The 22757-nt window shown below is 39.2% G+C and overlaps 1 protein-coding gene across 4 annotated transcripts in view; it reads right to left on the bottom strand.

Annotated features, from left to right (window-relative positions):
- The window catches only part of mon2 (MON2 homolog, regulator of endosome-to-Golgi trafficking), a 65536-nt gene that overhangs the window by 20673 nt on the left and 22106 nt on the right, over positions 1-22757 (bottom strand). For 2 of the 4 annotated variants that reach the window (XM_067437288.1, XM_067437290.1), the window contains exons 13-28: positions 22704-22757; positions 21657-21838; positions 20559-20671; positions 20369-20473; positions 19180-19260; positions 17937-18010; positions 17010-17100; positions 16806-16907; positions 14781-14891; positions 14534-14709; positions 11728-11890; positions 8500-8793; positions 8216-8414; positions 4857-5491; positions 2972-3115; positions 1445-1462 (exon numbers count right to left, since the gene is read on the bottom strand). The exon at positions 22704-22757 is cut by the window's right edge and continues 28 nt beyond it. In XM_067437288.1, coding sequence (XP_067293389.1) covers positions 1445-1462; positions 2972-3115; positions 4857-5491; positions 8216-8414; positions 8500-8793; positions 11728-11890; positions 14534-14709; positions 14781-14891; positions 16806-16907; positions 17010-17100; positions 17937-18010; positions 19180-19260; positions 20369-20473; positions 20559-20671; positions 21657-21838; positions 22704-22757 — 2542 coding nt within the window. The remainder of the gene's footprint in view (positions 1-1444; positions 1463-2971; positions 3116-4856; positions 5492-8215; positions 8415-8499; positions 8794-11727; positions 11891-14533; positions 14710-14780; positions 14892-16805; positions 16908-17009; positions 17101-17936; positions 18011-19179; positions 19261-20368; positions 20474-20558; positions 20672-21656; positions 21839-22703) is intronic. The other 2 variants (XM_067437289.1, XM_067437291.1) reach the window with 1 other exon arrangement.

Here is a 22757-nt window from a genome sequence, read left to right as displayed (position 1 = left end):
ATCTTATAAGCAATTTTATTTATTTAATAATAGTCTGTGTTGCTACCTCTTCCTGGACCCCCCCCCCCCCCTCCCATTATTGATGGTGTATCATTAAGGATGGCTTCAGACAAAGAAGGTGAGTGGATTCATGACTGTTGGAAGTTAAACAGAGCTGACCAAGAAGGGTGTAATTCTGATGTATCATTTTGAGTAGAGGTAGACAAGTTTTCCATGGCGATGTACTCTATTAGTAAATTTTTCCAAGTTGTAATGTGTATGGTGTTTCTTGATTTCCAGTTCATGAGGATAGTTTTCTTGGCGATGGTTAGGGCCACTAGGAGTAACTGACTGTTTGTACTGTCTAAACTGATTATGGATATGTCACCTAATATACAGAGAGAGGGAGATAGTGGGATGTGACAACCCATAAGGTTGGATAGTGAGTCAGTAACGTTCTCCCAAAATGTTTTAACTGAGGTGCAATGCCAAATAGCGTGTAAATAGGTGTCTGGGGTGTTTTGTGTGCAATGTGAGCATGTTTCTGAAGAAAAACCCATTTTAAATAATTTCTGTCCAGTTAGGTGGGATCTATGAAGAACTTTAGCTCTTCAGAATCCTAACTAGCAGAAGTGTGAGGGGTAACTCGCTTTACGCACAACAGCAACCTTCTTGTCGTCATGTGCGTATGACATTGCTTCCCGTTGTTACGTGAGCAAACAAAGCATGAGCGCCAGTCTGTCGTGTGTGTGTGTGTGTGTGTGTGTGTGTGTGTGTGTGTGTGTGTATATATATATAGACAGGTTATATAAAACAGTTAGGTCCAGTCTAACAATTCTGATTGGATTGTGTCAGTAATTGCTTTAAATGGTATGTGGAGAATACTGGAGGTTTGCCAGAGTTGTCCCACCACCTACAACGCAACTAAATGCTTCTTCAAGCACCTCAATGCTTGCAAAACGCACCAAAAACTACTTTTAAACAGTAAATGACTGAATTTTCCCATATATTTTTACAGCGGGTCTATTCGAACGGGATTAGTATTACCCAAGGTCCTTTTTCCAGAAGGTAAAAGTCTCTGTAATCTTTACTGACTTGAATCGTTCGGAAGGGACAAAAATCACAGAGAACCTCTGGTAATAATTATTTTACCTCACCTCCCCATATTAAATTAATCCCGTCCGAAAAAAGGGCTCAATTGTGCCACATTTTTTAACTTGCAATGCCATAAAATAACCCTGGAATTAGTTTATTTTGGCAGTTTTAAGATGAATGAATGAATAAAGTGGCAGGTGGAAATGAGGAGAAATGGTATAAGAGTATGAAAGAGCAAAGGCTGTCATTTAGAGCAGATAAATGGAGCTCAAGAGTAGCCGAAGGGGAAAAAAAGGAAGAGAAAACGTGGCAGAAAGCAGACCAGAGACAGAGATATAGAGGAAGACAGAGGGAGGGAGGGAGAACTCACCGGTGCAAACAGTTGGATCTAAAGTGGATCCGTATGAAGTACAAAAACAGAACAAGAGAAGAGCAGACAAATGTTTACTACCACTGCTGATCACAACAACACTAATGAAACTGCTTTAAACGATGACAACAACAAAGACGAACAAACGTTTGGTTTGAAAGTCATGTTTAAAAATACTTTGTCTTTAAGCAGAGGGATGGGGAGAAGCAATTAAAAGTTATATAAAAATTTTGGACAGGATGCATTCTTTATATAATAAAGCCGATAACAGATATATTGGCCTATAAACCTAAATCCAGATTTTTTTTTATCATTTTTGAGAGCCTGATTACAAAAACACCATTAAACGCCACACAATTATAATGCTCTCATTATGACTTTATGAAGCTTTTATGATAGACTTGCACTGAATTGATTCCAATCATATTTATAAGCAATACAAACCCATCATGGTGAACAGTGTTCATCTGTAGTGTCTCAGCTGAAGGAAATAATACATTATTTATCGGCCTTAATATATCGGACACATTTTCTTATCGGACCGATAACATTAAAAATGGACATATATCAGCCGATACCGATAAGGTGGCCGATAAATCGTGCATCCCTAATATCATAAAAGCTGTACATGTTTTAAACCCTTAAATGTTGTTGAATTTGAAAAGAATCAACGTGGTATTCAAAGTATTCAGACATGACAAAAAGAAAACAAAACCACACCATGCAAGGACAAAAATCCTCAAGAACAATCAGTAAAAGAGAGGAAGGCCACTGAATTCATCTAAAAATCGCAAAATATTTATGAAAAAGGTGTCGTAAAATCCTAGAGCCACATAAAAACTGAACAGGGGAAAAAAACAATGCAATAAAGACATGATTATACAAAGCAGTGAAGACGTCCTTCAATGTGTGCATTGAACGTTGCAAAAAATGCATTTCTCACTTAGTGGTTTTGTCTTGTTTCTAGTCCAAACATCTAAAAATTCTTAAAATAAGTAGTATTTACTTGACAAGCAAAAGGTATTGCCTTGTTTTGGGGAAAAATTACAAAAAAATTAAGAGAGTTTTTACTTAAAATAAGCTAAATAATCTGCCAGTGGGGTAAGAAAATAATCTTAAATCAACATTATTTTTCTTACCTCATTGGCAGATTATTTAGCTTATTTTAAGTAAAAACTCTCTTCATTTTGAGTTATTTTTTCCCAAAACAAGACAATAACTTTTACTTGTCTAGTAAATGTTTCTTAATGTAAGAATTTTTAGATATTTAGACTAGAAACAAGACAAAAATACTAAGTGAGAAATGCATTTTTTGTAGTGAAACATTGCATTAACGCTCCTGAGCAGAAACAAAGATCATCTACATCATCATATCCGGAAACAGATGTGGAAATGAATGCTGTATGATGATGATGATGATGATGATGATGAGTGTATGTATGGTGAGTCATAAAACAACGGAACAAAAGCAATTCCACCATCTTGAGAACAGCTGAAGATTGAGGCCCATCTGAGATGGAAACTCACCTGGTTGTATTTGGCATTGGCCACGTGTTTGGTCTCCATCTTTCCATACTGAGGAGGTTTACAGGAGAACTCAACAAACAGCAGGAGCTGCTCAAAGATGGCGGGATACATCACCTGGAGATTCTCCGAACCCACACAAATCGCCTGGAACAATGACACAATCACAATCAACTGATTTGGTTGATATTACAGGCGTGTAATCCATGAAAATCCATAATTTTCAAGATTGTTTTTGGTGTAAACACAAGTTTGTTTGGTTGGGGAGAATAATAAAGATGGGACTGAATGGATGACTTGTCTAGTCATTCAAAAGCGAATTAGTGCTCATGTGGTACTAATGCAAATATAACAGCACACAGGAGAGACCCAAACACCAGAAGCATCACAGAGTGAAAGCAACCAAAAGCAAACTCGACATTCTACTTGAACAGGCTCCCAAAAATGTTCACCACAAAATTAAAATGATCCCATAATGTACTCGCCCTCAAGCCATCCTAGGTTTATATGACTTTCTTCTTTCAGCCAAACACAATCAGAGTTATATAAAAAAACTTCCAAGCTTTATAACAGGAGTGAAATGAGGATCAACTTTTGAAAACGCAATGGTCTTAGATTGGTTAGATGGCCAAATGTAGATTCCTGTATTTTTATTGGCTGAACGTGCCAATCACAGGTTGTCCGGAAGCCACGCCCCTTCCCATTACAGGCAGAAGTCACATCTGCGGAGACTAGCAAGGGTTTATGATGTCACCAACCCAGGAAGAAACTCATTGTAGTCCAAACCGGCCATTTTTGTAGGCAATAAACTGCCGTAACTTTAAGGGTGCATTCACACTTGTAGTTCGGTTAGTTTGGTTCGTTTGGTCCGGAAAACAAAACAAAACATATAGTCCTGGTCCGCTTAGCGTTCACACTGGCATTTTTAACAGCAAACCTAAAGTTATCGAACCAAAGGCTCAGGGAGACGCTCACAACCTGATTGGTCGGCTTATATGACGTAGGAGCTTACCGAACATTCAGAACAACGCTGTGTGCTGATTAAACGCCATCATTTTATGCGTGTACATACGGCATTATTATTACCAGCTGAGAACTCATGAAGAGCTCATAAAATGTTAAAAACATTCAAAACAGCTCCAGGATTTCCTCCGTTGTGCAGAAAAGAGACGGCCGTTCTGTCGTCTGTACCGACTAATGGGCAACAGGTCTTTTGATGCGAAGCACCAGGTTTGCTTTTTTTGTGCGTTTTTTCTAGCATTTTCGAAACATGCTCGTCAGACCAAATATTGATGAGGCACTTCCTTGTTGCTCTACATTTGCCCTCTAACGTACATTATTAATTTTGGATACACCGTCTTCAAATCAGCTGACTATGCGTTGCATCTTGTGACATTACGTCCTGTTATTGGTCCGTCTACATGTCTTTGGTCCGTGTTGCGTTCATATATCAATCGAACCGCACCAGAGTTCGTTTGGAAGCGGACCGAGACCCGTCTTTTTAGCGGTCTCGGTCCGCTGGTTTGGTGCGCACCAGGGTTCGGAGGGCAGCGTTCACATGAACCGCACTAAACGAGCAATCGCACCAGGGTTCGTTTTAATCCAACCAAACATGACAAGTGTGAACACACCCTAAAAGACAATATCACCGTTTGCAGTGAACTTTCAGCGCTGTAACTTTGCAGATACTGTTTATGCTCAAGCAGCGACATTACACACTAACTAAAGTTAAAAAAGTGAAATTGCACGCAACCACCTCTTTAATATAACTCGGATTGTGTTTGGCTGAAAGACGAATGTCATTTATACCTAGGATGGCTTAAGGGCAAGTCAATGGGCTCATTTTTGGATGAACTATCCCTTTATGTAGATTCTGGATGTGCTGTACCTTCTGCAGGACATCGAGGGCGGTCAGGACCGCTTCCTGCAGGCTGGTGAGCACTGCCTCTGTATAGGAGGGCAAAATGAACGGCGAGGAGTCGGAACTTATGGGGACCGACACGGCTCCATAAAGAATCACACCCAGCTTTTTAAGATCCTCCATGCTGAACCCTCCTGCAATGTGCTGGTACAACGCCGGGAAAATCTGTATTAGTGCCGTCAGGAAAGGCTGGCTGGGTACGAACACTAGTTTATCTGGTCCACCACTAGGGGGTCGCGTGCACTCGGTTCCTACCCGGTACCAAGTGTTCCACGCGGACCACCAAAGTGCCGAATCGTCCAGCTCCTCTCCAGGTGGCGGAAGGGAAGGTTGGACGCCGTAGCGCTGGGCAAGTCGCTCTGCAAGTGAATCCGATCGAATTAGGGGTCTTCCTGGCCCAGAACCTTGAAGAGACTCCATAAGGACAGAAGGAACATCCATAGCTGTGAGAGCATCGGGTTTATCCGTGTCTTTAATGGGCGTGACTAGCTGGAGGATCTCCTGGAAGCTCTTGAGGGCGGCGAGGGAAACTTCATTGTTCTTGCTGAGGGCAGCGGACTGGATGTGGTCCAAAAGAACTTCCCAAGCCTTGAAAAAGTCACCTGCAAGAAAGCAAGAACCTGAGATGAAACTGTGAATAAAATGTGCTATATAAATAAACTTGCCTTGCGATCTAACTTTTCATCCGGATACATTTAAAAACTGCATTTTTTGTTTCAAAAAGCTTTTTGTCCACACTAGCATTTTCCAGAAGTTTCTCGTCCACACCGAAATGAAACAGGCACATACCGTTATAAATACAGGCCCTGTTTACACCTGGTATTAAGATGCGTTTTGGTCGATCGGATCACAAGTGGACGAGGGAGACACATTCCTGTTTACACCTGGTGTTTTAAAGGGGGGGGGTGAAATGCTGTTTTATGCAAACTGAGCTTTTTACACTGTTAAAGATTTGGATTCCCATCCTAAACATAGACAAAGTTTCAAACACTAAGTTGGGCATTTGATGGAGTATTTCTGTGTCAAAAATACTCCTTCCGGTTTCTCACAAGTTTCGGAGAGTTTTTTTCGAGTATGGGTCGGCTTGACGTCGATAGAGCGGAAGGTCCTTGTATGGGCCGTACGGGCTCTTCTCCCGGTAGGGTGCGCGCGCGTGACTAGAGCGAGAGAGAGGAAATGCACGCTGTAAACACTCTCTCAGGTGCAGATCCAGTCGTCCGTGAACACTTCTGTCGCGCCGCGCTCCACTTTATTCCTATGGGTGACGTCGAGCGACTTCAACGCTTCAGCACAGCATTCCGGGAAGGCAGCGCTGCATTTGAACCGATTTGAACGCAGAAATGACAAGAAGCGTAACGACATCGCGCTTCAATCGTGTCGCAAAAGTGGATCTCCACGGTCACTGCTGTCAGGACTTCACCAAATCAACAAGAAGTGTGTTTTTGACGGAGCGGTCCCAGCGATAAAGGTTCACGGTCGTGCTTTGGAAGCAGGCGGTGAGTAAAACTGCTTCAAATGTCTGTGTTGTCGCGTAAGTAAACATCAGTAAACAACACGATCATATATAGTTAATTTATCAATAGAGCTTGCAATGTATGGTGTGTGTTTAAATACATTTGTTTAGCTGACCAATATGTCAGTTTGTTTATTGTAAAACCACCCAAACATAAACCTAGACTAGGGGACGTTCTCACAAAGCGTGCTTCTTCATTCAAATGCGCTAATGTTACACCATTGGTTTTTTTTATACACTATCTGACGTGCAAAACCGTTTTGCTTGCTACTGCTAAGGTTTAGTCGCATACAATAGTCCATAAACCGAATCATGTCCTCATAAACTGCGAGTAAAGACACACAAATGCTGACAGGCCACTAAATACAGTCCATACCACAGAGACGGACGTCCTGCTGTTGCTGCTTCTCCTGTTCAGTTTATTTCAGCCTCCGGATCTGATTCTGGATCATATCTGTATTAGTTGAATCTGATAGCCATGGTTTATTAGGGTAACGTTTTCATTTCCACGCAGGACGATGTCAGCTTTCAGACGCTCTCGTGCTGTAGCTGCGCGCTCGTCATTCTTTAGCTCCGCCCACACGATACGCCTCCAGCCGCTCGTTTTTTTCCGGAAAGACTCGGTACAGCCTATATTTCTTTTATAAATATAATAAAACTAAAGACTTTTCGGAGATATGAAGGATGCAATACTACTCTATAGGTACTCAAGATTGACATGAGACTGAGTGTTTCACTCCCCCTTTAATCTGTCTCTTCTGTCCACTTTCAACCACTTCTGTCTTGATTTATTCGAGGGGAGGGTCTATGGGCGGGTGAATGTATGAATTATCTCCAGATCTAAAGGATAAAATAAGCTCACGTAATTTAGATATGAACATGCCAGGAGACGACGGAAAACATACGGAGAGCAGCAGCTTTAGTTTCCTTAGTTACTGCTCTGACAGACCGCAGTTCGGCCAAAACCAGCCGAACGCTTTGAGTATAAGAAATCAGGAACAGAGAGAAAACATTTTGCTTGATAAGTTCTACATTTCAAACCAAAATTGGGTCTTTAGTCGACAGAGTTTAAATCCAGTCTGTCTAGCGCACGTCCCATAATGTTCACACATTAGCTCAGTAGATGGAAAGTATGGCGTCTTTTAGTGGCTGTTCATGTGCATTCGTCCACATGAGCAATTACTCTACAAAGGCAATGTGTTTTTGTCTACCTCTGGAAGTGGACAAGCTTAAAACAATTACAACTGTATTGAGCGCCGTCCACTTGTGATCCCATAGAGCAAAACACCATCTTAATACCAGGTGTAAACAGGGCCATAGATATCTATAAGTACAATATGCGTCACATGACTAAACATGCATAATTTTTAAAGGAAGTGTGTGAGATTGTGGCAAAAACTGGTACTGCAATCACTTTCAAATTACTGTAGAGCGGTGTCTCCCCCTCCCCCTGACTCGAGGTTGCCAGATTGGCTGCAGGATCAGCAGGAACGTGTGTAGATCTGCAGCTGTGGTAACTAGAGCAGATCTGGCAACCCTGATGCCCAAACACTACTGACTTTGTGATTGGTCGATAGGTGGAGGGCGGAGCCATTTTATGATTAACTAAAATACATTTCTTATATACAGTTCCTTTAAATACCTCACTTTTCACAGTTCAAAACTACAACTTGGGAGAGTGTCTTAAAAAATCGTATCAAATGTCATTTCAGTGTGGATGGAAGGCCAAAATGTGGAGAAATAAATGCGTTTTCAAAATATATCTGCATTAGTGTAGACGTAGCCTTTGAGAACCACAGCTCTCAATGCTTACCCAGCTGCTGGAGCAGATATCTCCTGGTGTTGAAGATTCGAGCTACGCCCGCGAGCGTCAGAACCCACGTCTCCGCCCACTGCTTCTCTGCCGTGTCGCGCGAGTGGTGGATGAGGATGTTCCCACCTCCAGATTCGATCTTCTCCTTGTCAGCCGTGGTGGAGGATTTCCTTACACAGTCCAGCAGATGAAAGAGAACCTGCGGAGCAATGTTACAGAGGTTTTAGGCAACAATAACAATGCAATTTGGTTAATATGGTCACTGGCCAAGTCTGATCCAGTACCTTCCAAACCACAATGTTCCAGGTCGGTGGTTGCAGCAGCGTTCCGTGAGCAGCAATGGTGGAGAACATTGTTTGGCCGGCGCTTTTCCTCACAGCCGGCCGAGGATCCACACACAACTCGCCCAGTTTTGCATACAAGCACAACCACAAGCAGTCAAAGGGCGGTGCTGGGTGGAAGGGTCGGTTCAGAGGTTCACCTTTATCTTGGGCCTGTTTCAAGAGAACTGCTTCCTCCTTTTCCAGCTCCTCTGTAATGGCTTCTCCCCTTTGGAAGAAGAAGTCTGAGATGTTCCACTGCAGTGGACAAAGGGGAGATTGTTAGTTAAGTTAGTCACTACCCATCTATCCAATGGAACTTGACTAGCAGTCAACATTTTATTAAACCTTCAAGGAGTTTTTCAGGGTTCCTACAGATTTCCTACAGTTCCTACAGAAATCTTGATTAAAGTCTTTTTAAGACCCTTTTTTTAATCAAAAATTATGTTTATATAATTATATTTTATATTTATCAAAAATACTTAAACAAGCTTTTAGGTCAATTTGGTCTTGATGTTTGTTTTTTTGGTGTTTTAAAGTGTTAAATTGTATGTACTTTGTAAAGCACTTTGTGATTGTATCTTTGATAGGTGCTATATAAATAAAGGTTACTTACTTACTTACTACATTTCACGTCCCTACCAGCAAAGAAAAACTATTTTTTTCACGCTTCTCCTTTGTTGCTTGAGGTCGGTGTTGTGTTGCAGTCTATGGTTATGGTGCTGTAGCGCATGATCTTCATTTACTGAAGGCATCACGTGTTCGCAGTATTTGAATATGACCCGGGACTGCGTTGTGCCATTCTCAATTATTGGTTACGCCACTCTTTATTTATACCACGCTATTTAAACAAAATAATCATGGTTGACAAATGAAACTTTTGAGGAAAAATACAATACGGAGAAGTTACATACAGCTAGGGCTGTCAACGAATATTATAAATTCGAATATATATTTGAATAGTTTTTAAAAAAACGAATTTCGAAGGTGAAAATTAATATTTAAAAAAAAAAGAAATAAAAAGTGGGGGGAAAACGCCCAGGGTAGTAGAGGCGTGGCTGTCTGCTTTGCGAGTGAGCGCGCGCATGGGGGTTCAGGGACAGGTCACAGGAGTCACTGCTATAAGTTGACGCGTCTTGTATGGAAGATGGCAGAAAGTGCATAGCTGCAGCAGAGAAAGCGATTTTAACCCTCCAAAATCAAAAAAGCCATGTCTGGAAGTACTTTGGATTTTGGTCGGTAGGTTATAAAATTGTTGAGCCGCGAGATAAAGTTGTATGCAAGCTATGCAAGATATAGTTAGCATACCATGCCTCATTTTATTTAACGTTAAAAAGAAACATTAAACAGGAACATGTAGGCTACTGTACTGACTGAAGAGATATTGCCTGAATAAAGGATAAATGCGCTGCTTCCACTGGTTTGATTATTTACCGTTTCATGTCAAAGAAAACATCACAGCTCGCTCTGAGTGTTCAATATGCTGTAATTTATACATTTATCAATTAATATTTGTTTCAATCAATGCTATATTTGGGACAAGAGTCGCAACCTTAAAGGGTAACTAAACCCTAAACCAACTTTTTTTAGTTAATGATCTGTAAGACTGGGGCTTTATTAATGCTGTTTATTGATTAGAGTAAATATTTTGACATTTGGGTATAAAGTGTTTTAATATTATAATATATGGTGTAAAAACGTCTAAATTGCTGCCCTCTTAAGGTTGAACGGTGGCTACTGCAGTTGAATTTTCCTATTGGACGTTGTGGTACTTCGTGATGTAGGATGGTACTTCCAACGGCTCACTATCCACGCCCCTGGCACGAGCTCACCACGCCCTAAGTAATGTTTTCCGTGATCACATGATGAGAACGGCTTCAGTCCAGTATGAGCACTCATGTTAAATGAAGTAGAAACATTATGAATGAAACTCTCTTCACTTGCTTTTAACATCCTAATGAAGAAAATACAGATAAATAATGCAGTTGTAAGTACATGTTAAGCTTTTCTTCTGATATGTTTGCCGCCTGTCATGTCTACAGATAATTTTCATACTTCAGACGCTTTCAGACAAACCCTGACACGCAAATGGTTGCCATGGTAACGAACAACAAATCCGTAACGTGCTAGACTGCTGGCGTATGTAGTCTAACTTTTATTTAATGCATGAGGAATATTTAATATGAGGAAATCTGTTGTAATAGGCTATTAGGTTTGAACTTATTGGTCCTGTGCTTTTTTAGTGGCATTCAGTATAAGGATATGGCTGTTCAGTGTTCATAGATTAGTTAGTGATCTCATTCTCTCGCCTGCTGCTTCCCTTGCATGAATGAATGAATGAATGAAAGCATCGTCGGCATCGGGAGTTAACGCACTTTGAGCCAGCGGCTCGATTGATAAGGCTCTGTGTCTACAGACATTTCACCCTTCTCCACTTCAGGTGAAGGTGGTGGAGAAAAGTCCTCTACTTTAGATGACCGCTCTGGTGCAAAGCTGCTGTCCTCACTCCAGTCACTATCCATCTTTGCGAGTCTGACAACTGTCAAACAAGTTGTCACTACGGGTCTCAGGTGCACCCCCCCCCCCCCCCACCCCCCCGCTCAGCCCCGCCCTCGTCTCGTCCCCTCAGTCTCCGCTGGGCTCTGCCCACTTTTGCAGCATTTTTCAAATATTGCCAGAGGGCGGAGTTAGGCTGTGAACAGGGGTTTAGTTACCCTTTAAATGGCTTGCACAAAACTCTTGAGCAGCACTCAAAAAAGTAATTTAAACTGTTATGCGCAGAGAAGGTCAGGGCGAGAAAGGGAGAGAGAAAGAGTGAGGTCTGCGGTCTTGGCCATTAGTTGATTTACTTGATTTTGCGTAAGTAATACGTTGTCAAATATATTTAAACTTAAATAGACTACCTATACAAGTAGTTATGTCTCTTTGTATTATTTGTCCTGTTATTGACGTAATGAGCGTCATTGAGAAAATGCGCACGCGATGTTCGAATATTCGTGTTTTTTTTTAGAGGAAACATTCGAACGTCATTTCTGAACAATTTTGACAGCCCTGCATAAAACACAATTTAAGACTCAGACATCAAAATTCAAAACTTTTTAAGGTATTATTTCCAAATTTAATAAATTCAATGCTTTTAAGGCTTTTTAAGACCTTGCGGGAACCCTGGTTTTTCCTAGCTTAAGTCCTCACCAACAGGCCAATAGACGTCAGGCTGATGTTCAGCTCCTGGTTCTGGAGCCCGAAGCTGCCGGCTACATCCACCACAATTTGGAGGCACATGCAAGGCATTGTGGGTAGGAAGTCGGTCACCACCAACTGCAGGCACTGGAACGCTGTTCGTATGAGGGATTCACTGAGGAAGGAAAGATGCGTTGGGTACAAATTAGACTCTCCAAGATCAACACCTTAAGTGTGACTTTTAGATGATAGCTGCTACCTAGCTAAATCATAAAGGCTATCTTGGACAACCAGCTTCACAAGGGGTGACCCGCCTAAAGCCGGCTCACTAAAGAAGTCTTCATGTTTGACCAAGTGTAATGGACGTAAATTCTCCTGGCCTTTAGAGGTGTACTAGCGACTGAAGCCTTTAACGTCCTAATTAGTGCATCCACATTCCATGCCAGAGACCACGGTTCGAGTCTCGCTTGGAGCAGGTTGAGTAAGACCAGTTACCAATCACAAATCCACCACTAACTAGCATTCCCCAACCAGGACCAATGAAAATAATTGTAATGCCATTTTCTGTTGTTAGGCAAATTCAGGATATATCCTGTCAATTCAACAGGAATTCATGCAATCTGGGAATTTCGCACAAGGATAAAAGATTTCCCCACAGAGATTGATTTACCGCACTGATGAAGAGAAAGCTTAAATTAGGCAAACTCGAAGTTCGTTTGGAACAAAGGAAGAATATGGGTGACCAAACAGTTGATGGGTCCCATTGACTTACATAATAAGAAAAAAATACTATAAAAGTCAATGGCTAACGTCAACTTTAGTTACCCATATTTTTGCTTTGTGTTCAGCAGAACTAAGAAATTTATACAGGTTTGAAACAACTTGAGGGTGAGTAAATGATGACGGGGTGATGGGTGAACTGTTCCTTTAAGTTTGGTTTCTTTCCAAAGATGAAAAATGAAATATGTATTCCCAAAACATGTCTTACTCTAAAACTGCGAGAAAATCGTAAAAATCATAAAAACAAGTCGTGTTCCAAATCTGAGGTTGATACCTCAAAAAAAAGTTTGCAGTCAGATTTTGTTTGAAATTCGCTTCCCATTCATTTCCAATGCGTTAATTTTTGACAAGTGTGCCACACAAGTCCTGAAAAGTGCAGCCAAAGCCTCTTGATCGCCCCCAGGTGGTTGAATGCAGTTTAGTTCACAAACCCCGCCCTTTCCATGTAATATAATAGGTGTAAGTTCAAGTATTCTTTAAATAAGTTTGGTTTTAGTTAGTTATTTTATGCTACAAAAACAGGGGGTGTGACATTTTGATGGACAGCTGAGATTGACGGCTTCTCTGAGTAAACAGACATTTTCGGGAACTTCGTAAGGAGATTTGAGCTTTAACGTTAATTTCTGCATTTCCATAACTGTTTAATTAACAAAAAGTTATTGATTAGGCGGGAATGTGGGCGGGACCTTGGCTCTCACTCACTACTGCGCAGACTTGCTTTTCTTAGTATTTCATAGTATTTTTGTCTTTTTTCTAGTCTAAATATCAAAAAATTCTTACATTAAGGGCGTTTTCACACCTGAAAGTCCGCACCAAGGTCCGAACCAAAGTTTGTGTTTGGACATTTGGTTCTTTTTGTTTTGCTTTCACATTGTAGTTATGTCAGCGCACCAAAGAACTTTACATGACGCACTGGCGTCCTGTCGTCATCATCTATGTGGGCTGCATCTTAACATTGATTGGTTTGTTAGCGGACGTGCGTCTGACGTCAGTGTGTTGTCAATTCAGCGGCTAACTTTGACAAGAATGAATGAACAGACGCATATCGTTGGCAATACTGTTAATATTATGGCATTACTATCTGCAGCACCAACTATACTCGAGGCAAATCCACCAAATGAACGTCCTCGTTGTGCAAACATTTTATCGGCGCCGACAGGAAAGGAGGAGCTCCTAGAAGATAGGCTTTTTAGCCAAACAATGTGTTTTATTTTATACTTATGTTTAAATATTATAATGTTATTTTTAAATTTCTTTTAGGCTATATTGATTATGAAACGTGCACAGATGTGCAATATATGTCAAAGACATCGAGTCAGAAATAATTTTGACCACTTCATTAAGATTTGTTTTGTAGAAAGCTTTGTATTTTGTATCTTAGTTTTAATAAATGTTTCATCATTTGCCTGAATTTAATAAATAAGCTTAAATAAATAATATAGCAGACATCCCGTGACGGAGTGATCATTTGCGTTGCACCCTAAGAAACATTTACTAGACAAGTAAAAATTATTGTCTGGTTTTGAGAAAAAATTATAAGATTATTTTACTTACCCCACTGGCAGATAATTGTTCTTATTTTAAGCAAAAACTCTCTTAATTTTGAGTTATTTTTACCCAAAACAAGACAACTACTTTTGCTTGTCTAGTAAATACTTATTGTTTTAAGAATTTGTAGATGTTTGGACTAGAAACAAGACAAAAATACTACGTAAGAAAAGCATTTTTTGTAGTGAAGATGCCAGCGCCATATTTGGACACTTACTTTAATGGAAAAGAGTGAAGGTGTGTTGCCCATCTCTTTTACTGTCTATGATTTTTGACTGCAAACAATACAAGTGTGACTATTCTTTTCAGGAAAATGTAACCTTTTCGAATCATGTCTATGATTTTTGTGTGTGTTCACACAACAAGTGCCAAAAGCTTTACCAAGTTTCGAACCAAAGAAGTTAAAAATAAAAAATAAAAAAAATATTTCGGTCAAAAATGACGGAGGAGCACCAGAGGGTTAGGATGGTCTTTTGGCAGCGTGTCTCACCCCTGGTCATTGCGGATTGCTCCGATGACCCCCAGTACCAGAGGCCATCCCGGTCCGAGACTGTCTCCCTGGTTCTGTAGGATCTGTAGGACACACTCCAGTTGTTTCTGTCGGATATCAGCGTGGAGGACGTTGGAGAGCTCCTTCAGCGGGTTCAGAAGCAGCAACTGCAGCCGCTGAGGGATAAAGGGGATTGGTTAAGTATTGTCCAATCAATAACCAAACTCAAATCCGACAGAATTGCTACCTGGTTTTGGGACAGCGGTGGCTCGTGTTTGTAGGAGAGTCCAGCTTTGATCAGTGAGGTAATGGCCTCTGCACCCCACTCCCTCATACGAGTGTTAGGATGCTGGCACACCTGACAAGATAATGACATGTTAGGCTTTATCTTCCAATGCAACACATTTCGTTATTATTTTCTTTTGCTTTTGACACGGATCAGGTGAGATTCACCCGATAATGAAATACAGACAGACGAATCAAACATTGCAAATGGAGGGTGACAACGCATGGATGGACAAAATAACACAAGAAAAAAAGCTAAGCAATAGAAATTGTTTATAGACAAAATAATAGTGCAAATAAAGACTTAAACATCCATTTATTATACAAAATTTTCATATTGAATTGCAAAATATTTAGAAATTATGTTTGATTGACATTTATTAGATTTGGAGTGTGTAGATCACAGATTGTGTGTTTTATGAATGTCAAAGTAAAGATGATTAAATAATCTTAATGTGTTTTCAATGTCGAGGTCAAAGTCACACACACGTTATGTGACAGCCAAGATCATTTTGAAAACAAAAACGTCTGATTATCGCAAATAGACGAAATGAACCAAAACGGAGGCAGAATCATTCCTGGAAACATTACAGAGAAAACAGACCATTTCAAACTGACCGATTTCCTCAAAGTGAGTGAAAAAGAAAGTTCAGCACTTACCTTCTACAAAACAGACATGTTGCAAGAGACAGAGAAGGGGAAAGACGGAATAAGACAGCATGAGGACATGAATGGTGCTTTAGTGTATATAAAACTACAGAAGAAGAGTGAGTACAGCAGACAAAGACAGCAAGGGCAGACCAGACTGATCAGAGCGGTCTGACAAATATTAAATATTACCATTTCAGAAGAGGGCTCATCTCATTACAGCAGTTATTAACTGTGATTATTTGTACTGATATTAGTAATATTAGTTTTAGCAATATTAGTAGGATATCAAGACCCTGAAACAGTATTATTAGTGATTAGAGCCGAGGTACAACGAAGAAAAAGCTAATTTGTGTAAATTATAAATAAAGCCAATGGACAAAGACGCCTTAAAAACTGAACAGTATATATGCATAATAAATAAAATATATTTAAATAAAGAAATTATACATGCATAATAGATATAAGCAAAAATTTGACAAATACAACTTTAAAGCAAAGCATTATTAATAATTAAAAAAAGTAATAAATGCAATAAATGTAAATAAATTGTTTATACATAATAAATAAATAAAAACGAAAAAATGTATTTATATATATATATATATATATATATATATATATATATATATATATATATATATATATATATATATATATATAAAATTTCAATAAATTATGCATACCAGTATCTAATAAGTAAATAAAAATATAAATGAAAAAAAATTGACAGACAACTTCAAAATGAAACTGAATATAAATAACATTTTAGATGTAAATAAATTATATATGCATAAAAAATGTCAATTTATGACAAATTAAAAAACAAAATAAATCACAAATAAAATCAATTTAAATAAATATTTAAATATAAAACAAATGTATTAAACGCAACTTCAAGCCTTAAACAGTCTTAAAATAATATTATGCATTAATGAATTCAAAAACGAGGAGCTGAAATTTAAATATTTAAATATAATAAATAAATACAAAATAAATAAATAAAAATCATTTGAAAGAAAACTTCAAAACTAAACAGTATAAATCAATAAATAATAAAATACATTTAAATAAAGAAATTATTTATGCATAATAAATAAATATAATTTAAGCAAAACTTATAGATAAATATGACAAACAAAACAGTAAATATATTTGTATATTATAAATAATTATATATATAATAAATCATTAATAAAAAAGTCTATTTAAATAAATATATAAATATTACACAATTAAATAAAGGCAACTTCAAGCCTTAAACAGTCTTAAAATAATGTTATGAATGAATCAATTCAAAACGAGGAGCTGCATTGATTGGATGGGCTCCTGGTCTCACCTCCAGTAGATGAGCCGTCAGAGGCCTCCAGAGAATCTCGATCCGGTCCATATTGACCAGTCCGGTCTCTAAGAGTTTGGCCACCGCGAACAGAGACGGCTCCTGAGCGAGATCAGGGAGAGTAAAGCATGATTAAATGAATGTGCAGTTGGCTTGAGCATCATTACTGCACTGATCTGTAGTCAGCTCCAACAGATGCCGCACCTTGTTGTTTCCGTAAGCCATCTCCATGGCCTCCATCGATAAAGAGCACAGGGCGTTTATCAGGTGATGCAGAGAGACGTCGTCCAGGTATCTACAATCACACACACACACACACACAAACACCATGTAATTCTACGGAAACACTACTCATCTAAACAATAACACTCTTTCTAACCGATTTGATATTAAAGGGTTAGTTCACCCAAAAATGAAATGTCTGTCATTAACTCCTCTGCACACCCGTAAGACCTCCGTTCATCTTCACACACAGTTTAAGATATTTTATATTTAGTCCGAGAGCGTATGCAAGTGTATGCACACTATACTGTCCATGTCTAGAAAGGGAATAAAAACATCATCACAGTAGTCCATATGAGACATCAGTGGGTTAATTAGAGTCTCGTGAAGCAGAGAAAATACATTTGGGTCCAAAAATAACAAAAACTACGACTTTATTCAGCATTGTCTTCTCTACCGGGTTTGTTTTAAAGCCACAAATAAAGATTCAAACGGTTATGAATCAGCTTATTGATTCATGATTCGGATCACATGGCAAACTGCTGAAATCACGTGACGTTGGCGATCCGAATCATGAATCGATTCACTGATTCATAACCGTTTGAATCTTTGTGTATTTTCTCTGCTTCAAGAGACTCTAATTAACCCACTGATGTCTCATATGGACTACTGTGATGATGTTTTTATTCCCTTTCTGGACATGGACAGTATAGTGTGCATACACTTGCATATGCTCTCAGACTAAATATAAAATATCTTAAACTGTGTGTGAAGATGAACGGAGGTCTTACGGGTGTGGAACGACATTAGGGTCATTAATGACATCAATTTCATTTTTGGATGAACTAACCCTTTAGGTATCAGTGATCAGTGATGGGCGTTTCTATTCTGATGCCGGCGGATTCTTACTGTGAGCTTTCAAAGAGTCTGGAAAGGATATTTGATATGACCGGTAAATCGGTCATCACCGCTGTGGTCAAAACCTGTGACAGAAGAGAAAAATAGTCGTAATCATTCACTCTGCATTGCATAGTATTGTATATTATGAATATTGTTGGCTCTTTCAGATGAAAGCATCTAATAAATGCATAGATGTAAACATTTGGTCTGTGAAAATATGAGGTTGCCTATCATTTTTTTTGGACTTGTTTCAAGGCACCTGAGCATTTGTGGAGCAAAATTACGAGGGCAAAAATGCAACTCAGAGAGTGCCTAGGATGTACAAAGATAATACTATCACTTACTACCCTGAAAATAAGGTGTTGGATTAACATGATTTAATCATGTACATCGGTTCCACATGAATCAATTAAGTTAAACAAACATCATTTGTTCACATAACTTCATCATGGAATTAAGTCATTTTTAAGTAACCCAATTGAGTAGTCAAAATGATTTTAAAATGGCTTCCTAACAACAGTGGTGTGCACAGGGGGCTTGAGACCCTGCCTCTTTAATCAAACCACAAGATTATTTTGTTTTTGTATATTATTGTGGTCACTTGACTGATTTATAAGACTGTACTAACTAGCTTTCATTCTGTTAGTCAGCATTAGCACATAATGAACATGTCAAGTGCTGTGAAATGCTCTTTAATGACATGAGCTGTCTCAGTCCACAGCCTAAGCAATCGCTGCGCTCTTCTAATTTAAATGGGTTTAAATATTCCAACATAATTACACATTAAACACTATTAAACAATATAAAGTCTCCCCCTTATCTAATTCTGCCCAAAAAAACACATAAAATAACAATTAAGTTTAACAATTTTACTCTTCTTGTCAAGTCCCAAGCAAAGCATGCTGGGAACTACAGGTTCAGCAAAAATCATGTTTGAGTATTTGATTGGTTTACATTCACCCCAAATAATGTCATCTAGTAGATCGCACATTTTAGAGAATTTCATTAATCGAAAGCAAATAAATCACGTTTAGAAGAGAAACACAATTTTGTTGCGTATATCGCAATAATAAGATTAAGTAAATTGGACATGCGTGCTTTCCTTTTTTTTCAGTGTATGCTCCAAAAAGCTGCTGTCTTGTAACTATGGAGCACACAAACTCTGGCATGTCAAAAAACGCCCTTCTAAGGCTCAAAGTGCTTTCTAGCTCACTGGGTTTTGAATGGGGGAGCTGAGCGAGGCTGTTTTTACCGTGCTGGGACCCTCCACTGCCCGTCCAGGTTTCAGAACTCCTCCAACAGCCGGTTTCAGACCCAGAATCCACACCAGATGCTGAGGGGAACAGAGAGGAACATGTGTGAATTTTGCAGCTCACGTGGGTCACACTTCTCAGGCCAGAAGACACAGAATTCTGTATAAGTACGGAAAAAAGCCACATCCCTGTACAATGAACAAACAGACATGTCCTTATATGTGTGTGTGTGCGTGCGCGTGCATGTCAATGTGTAAGTGAGTGAGAGTGTGTAGGTATGTATGCGAGTGTGTGAGAGCGTGTATGTGTTTAAGTGTGTATGCATCTTATATTTTAAAGTATGGGCTTGTGTGTGTATGTGTGTTACATATGTGTGTGTGTTTGAAGTGTGTGTGCATGTGAGTATATGTGTGAGTATGTATGATATGCATGTGTGTGTGTATGCGAGTGAGTATGTGTGCGTATGTATGTGTGTATGTATGAATGTACGTGTGTGTGTGAGAGAGAGAGAGTGAGTATGTATTTTTACTTAAGTTTTTAATTAAAGTGTGGGCTTGTGTATAGCCTAGAAATCTAGACGCCCCCTAGAGGCAGCAAATCTAATCTGCCCGCGAGTGTCGTCTAGCAACTCTCAATACCCTTCTGAGCTGTAAACGCCAAACTCTTGCCGGGCCAATCACATCGTGTATAGAGTCAGTGGGCGGGGCCATAATGACGACGGCCGAGTTGCGTTCGCGTGCTTCTAGTAAACACAGAAACTGGCGAACGGCGGTCTCTCGAATCAGCTCTGACCGCGACTCTGGAAGACTTGAGTTAAGCTTTTCTCTGAGAAAAGAACAAAGAACGGCACTGAAGTCATTCTTAAGAAGGGAAGATGTGTTCGGAGTTTAGCCGACCGGATACGGCGAATGTTTAATCTGTCAGCGAGCTCTGCTTCACCTTCGTTGCTCTGGTTGGTGTAGCGCTATCCTATCCCGTGCAGAGGGAGTTTGAAAGACAACCGTTTATCCGCCCCTCGGATTGAGCTGTCAATGGCGAGTTTCCAGACCAAACACCTTGATGTGGGTCTGGCTAGTCAGATTGGGCTTTTGTGTATGTGTGTGTGTGTGTGTGTGTGTGTGTGTGTGTGTGTGTGTGTGTGTGTGTGTGTGTGTGTGTGTGTGTGTGTGTGTGTGTGTGTGTCTGTACCTGTAATGTGGCTAATACCAGCTGCCATGAGGTTCCCAGATATGCACCGTGACAGTGAGCCAGATTGAGCAGCGTCCGCATGCACTGAATGTTCTTCGCTGTAAGCTGACGGAGAGACAGAAAGATGAAGGCCTTGTAATCCGCCTGGAAACCGTTCGGTTAAGCTATAAGCAACGTAAACGTGATTTACCACAACAGTGCCCTGTGGCTGTGCGGTGAGCGGCTGACCCACGGCTACCACCTGCTGGTGAGATTCACTGGACGGACTGACGATCTGCACACTCTGACCCTGGATGGAGTACACTGAACACACACACACACATTTATGAAAACAAATAACATTTTTTTTACCCAAACACGGAAAACTTAATTCAGCCAAACCGAAAATGTATTTAATAATCACTTAATTAATCAAATTAATTTAATACATCAACACAGATAAAAACTAAGCATTTAAATTACAAGTTTTTATTGTAACTTTTTATTTATATAATATACTCATTATAAAAACTTAAACTGTGGCTGTTTTCGTTACAGATTTATTAAACATGCATTAAACTATGAAGACCACAGGTTATGTAAAAAATATATACATAATAAATATATTTATATAGTGCATATATTAAGCAAAATGCTCTTCTGTAATTATTTATGCCATCCAATTTATAATATTTGCACACATTTTCTGCTATGTGTATCATTCAAAGGAATGTATTGTATATAACTGGTTATATTTTATATTAATTTTACAAGTTTACCGTGTTCATTTTTTATATATTATATTAGAATTATTTATAAAATGTATAGTATATTACCATATATATTTATTTGTAAAATGTATTGTATATTACTGTTTATGTATTATATTATATATTATCATACCATATATCATATAATATATTATATTTATTATATTATATTATTTTATATTATATTATATTATATTTATTATATTACTGTTTATGTATATTATATATTATCATACCATATACCATATCATATCATATATTTTATTATATTATATATATTATATTATATTATAATTATTTATTATATTATATTATATTATATTATATTATATTATATTATATTATATTATATTATATTATATTATATTATATTATATTATATTAATCTAATTAAACGCCACCATTTTGGTCAATGATTTTAACCCTCCAAAATGGTTTCGACCAAAACTGAAAGTCCATTATCTGATTATGAATGTGTGATTATTACATTTGTATTTGATGCATTTGATGTGAAGATCCGCATGCGCTGGCTCTCGTACCTTTGTTGGAGAGGTTGGTGGCGTTGCTGCTCAGGATGGTGAGGGCGTAGTGAGGAGGCAGAGAGGCTTTACAGATGGCTGTAATAAAAGCGTCCCGTGGCGTCACCAAACCCAGGCGGCCGCACAGAGACGCCACAGACAGCTCCGCTTTCAGGATGTTTTCTGTGGCCGCCTCGTCCGTACTGACACAAACACGTCAAATATCATCAGGACAGTCAGGCTCTGGGACTCACAGATGCTAAATAAAGCTCAAGTACAACACATTACCTCTAACTATATGAAATATAGTATCAAGTGAATTATTATATAAATATATAAGAATGCAGTTTTGACTTTTTCTATGAAGTTTTAGCCCCCACATGCGAGTAATAAACACCATGAGTGAGGGTATGAGTGAGTGAGTGTGTGTGTGCAAATGTTTGTGTGTGAGCGTCTGTGTGTGAGAGAGAGAGAGTTTGTCAGTGTTCGTATGAGTGTGGGTGTCTGTGTTTGTGTGTGTGTGTGTGCTAGTGTCTGTGTCTGTCTGTGTCAGACAGACAGACAGACAGACAGACAGTGTGTGTGTGTGTGTGTGTGTGTGTGTGTGTGTGTGTGTGTGTGTGTGTGTGTGTGTGTGTGTGTGTGTGTGTGTGTGTGTGTGTGTGTGTGTGTGTGAATGTGAGTGGGCCTGTTTTTGTGACATATGAGGACAGAGATGTGTATAATGACCGGAATTACAAGGAGAGGGTGAAATATGAGGACATTACCCATGGCCCCACTTTTCAAAATGCTTATAAATCATACAGGATGAGTTTTTTTTAGAAAGTAAAAATGCAGAACGTTTCCTGTGATGAGTAGGTTTAGGGGCTGTGTGTGTGTGTGTGTGTGTTTGTGACATATCAGGATGAAAATGTGTATAATAACATGGGTATGGCAGGTATTACAGCAGAGGGTGAAATATGAGGACATTACCCATGCTCCCACTTTTTAGAAAGGCTTATAAATCATACAGGATGAGTTTTTTTGAGAAAGTAAAGTGTGTGTGTGTGCGTGCGTGTGTGCGTGTACCTTGCGTCCAGCAGCAGTGAGAGGGCCGCAAGTAAGCCGCACCAGCAGGCGTTC

The sequence above is a fragment of the Pseudorasbora parva genome, chromosome 25, assembly GCF_024679245.1.
Source record: "Pseudorasbora parva isolate DD20220531a chromosome 25, ASM2467924v1, whole genome shotgun sequence".
NCBI lineage: Eukaryota > Metazoa > Chordata > Actinopteri > Cypriniformes > Gobionidae > Pseudorasbora > Pseudorasbora parva.
Note: the sequence above shows the minus strand (reverse complement) of the source record. Positions and strands in the feature narration are given on the sequence as shown.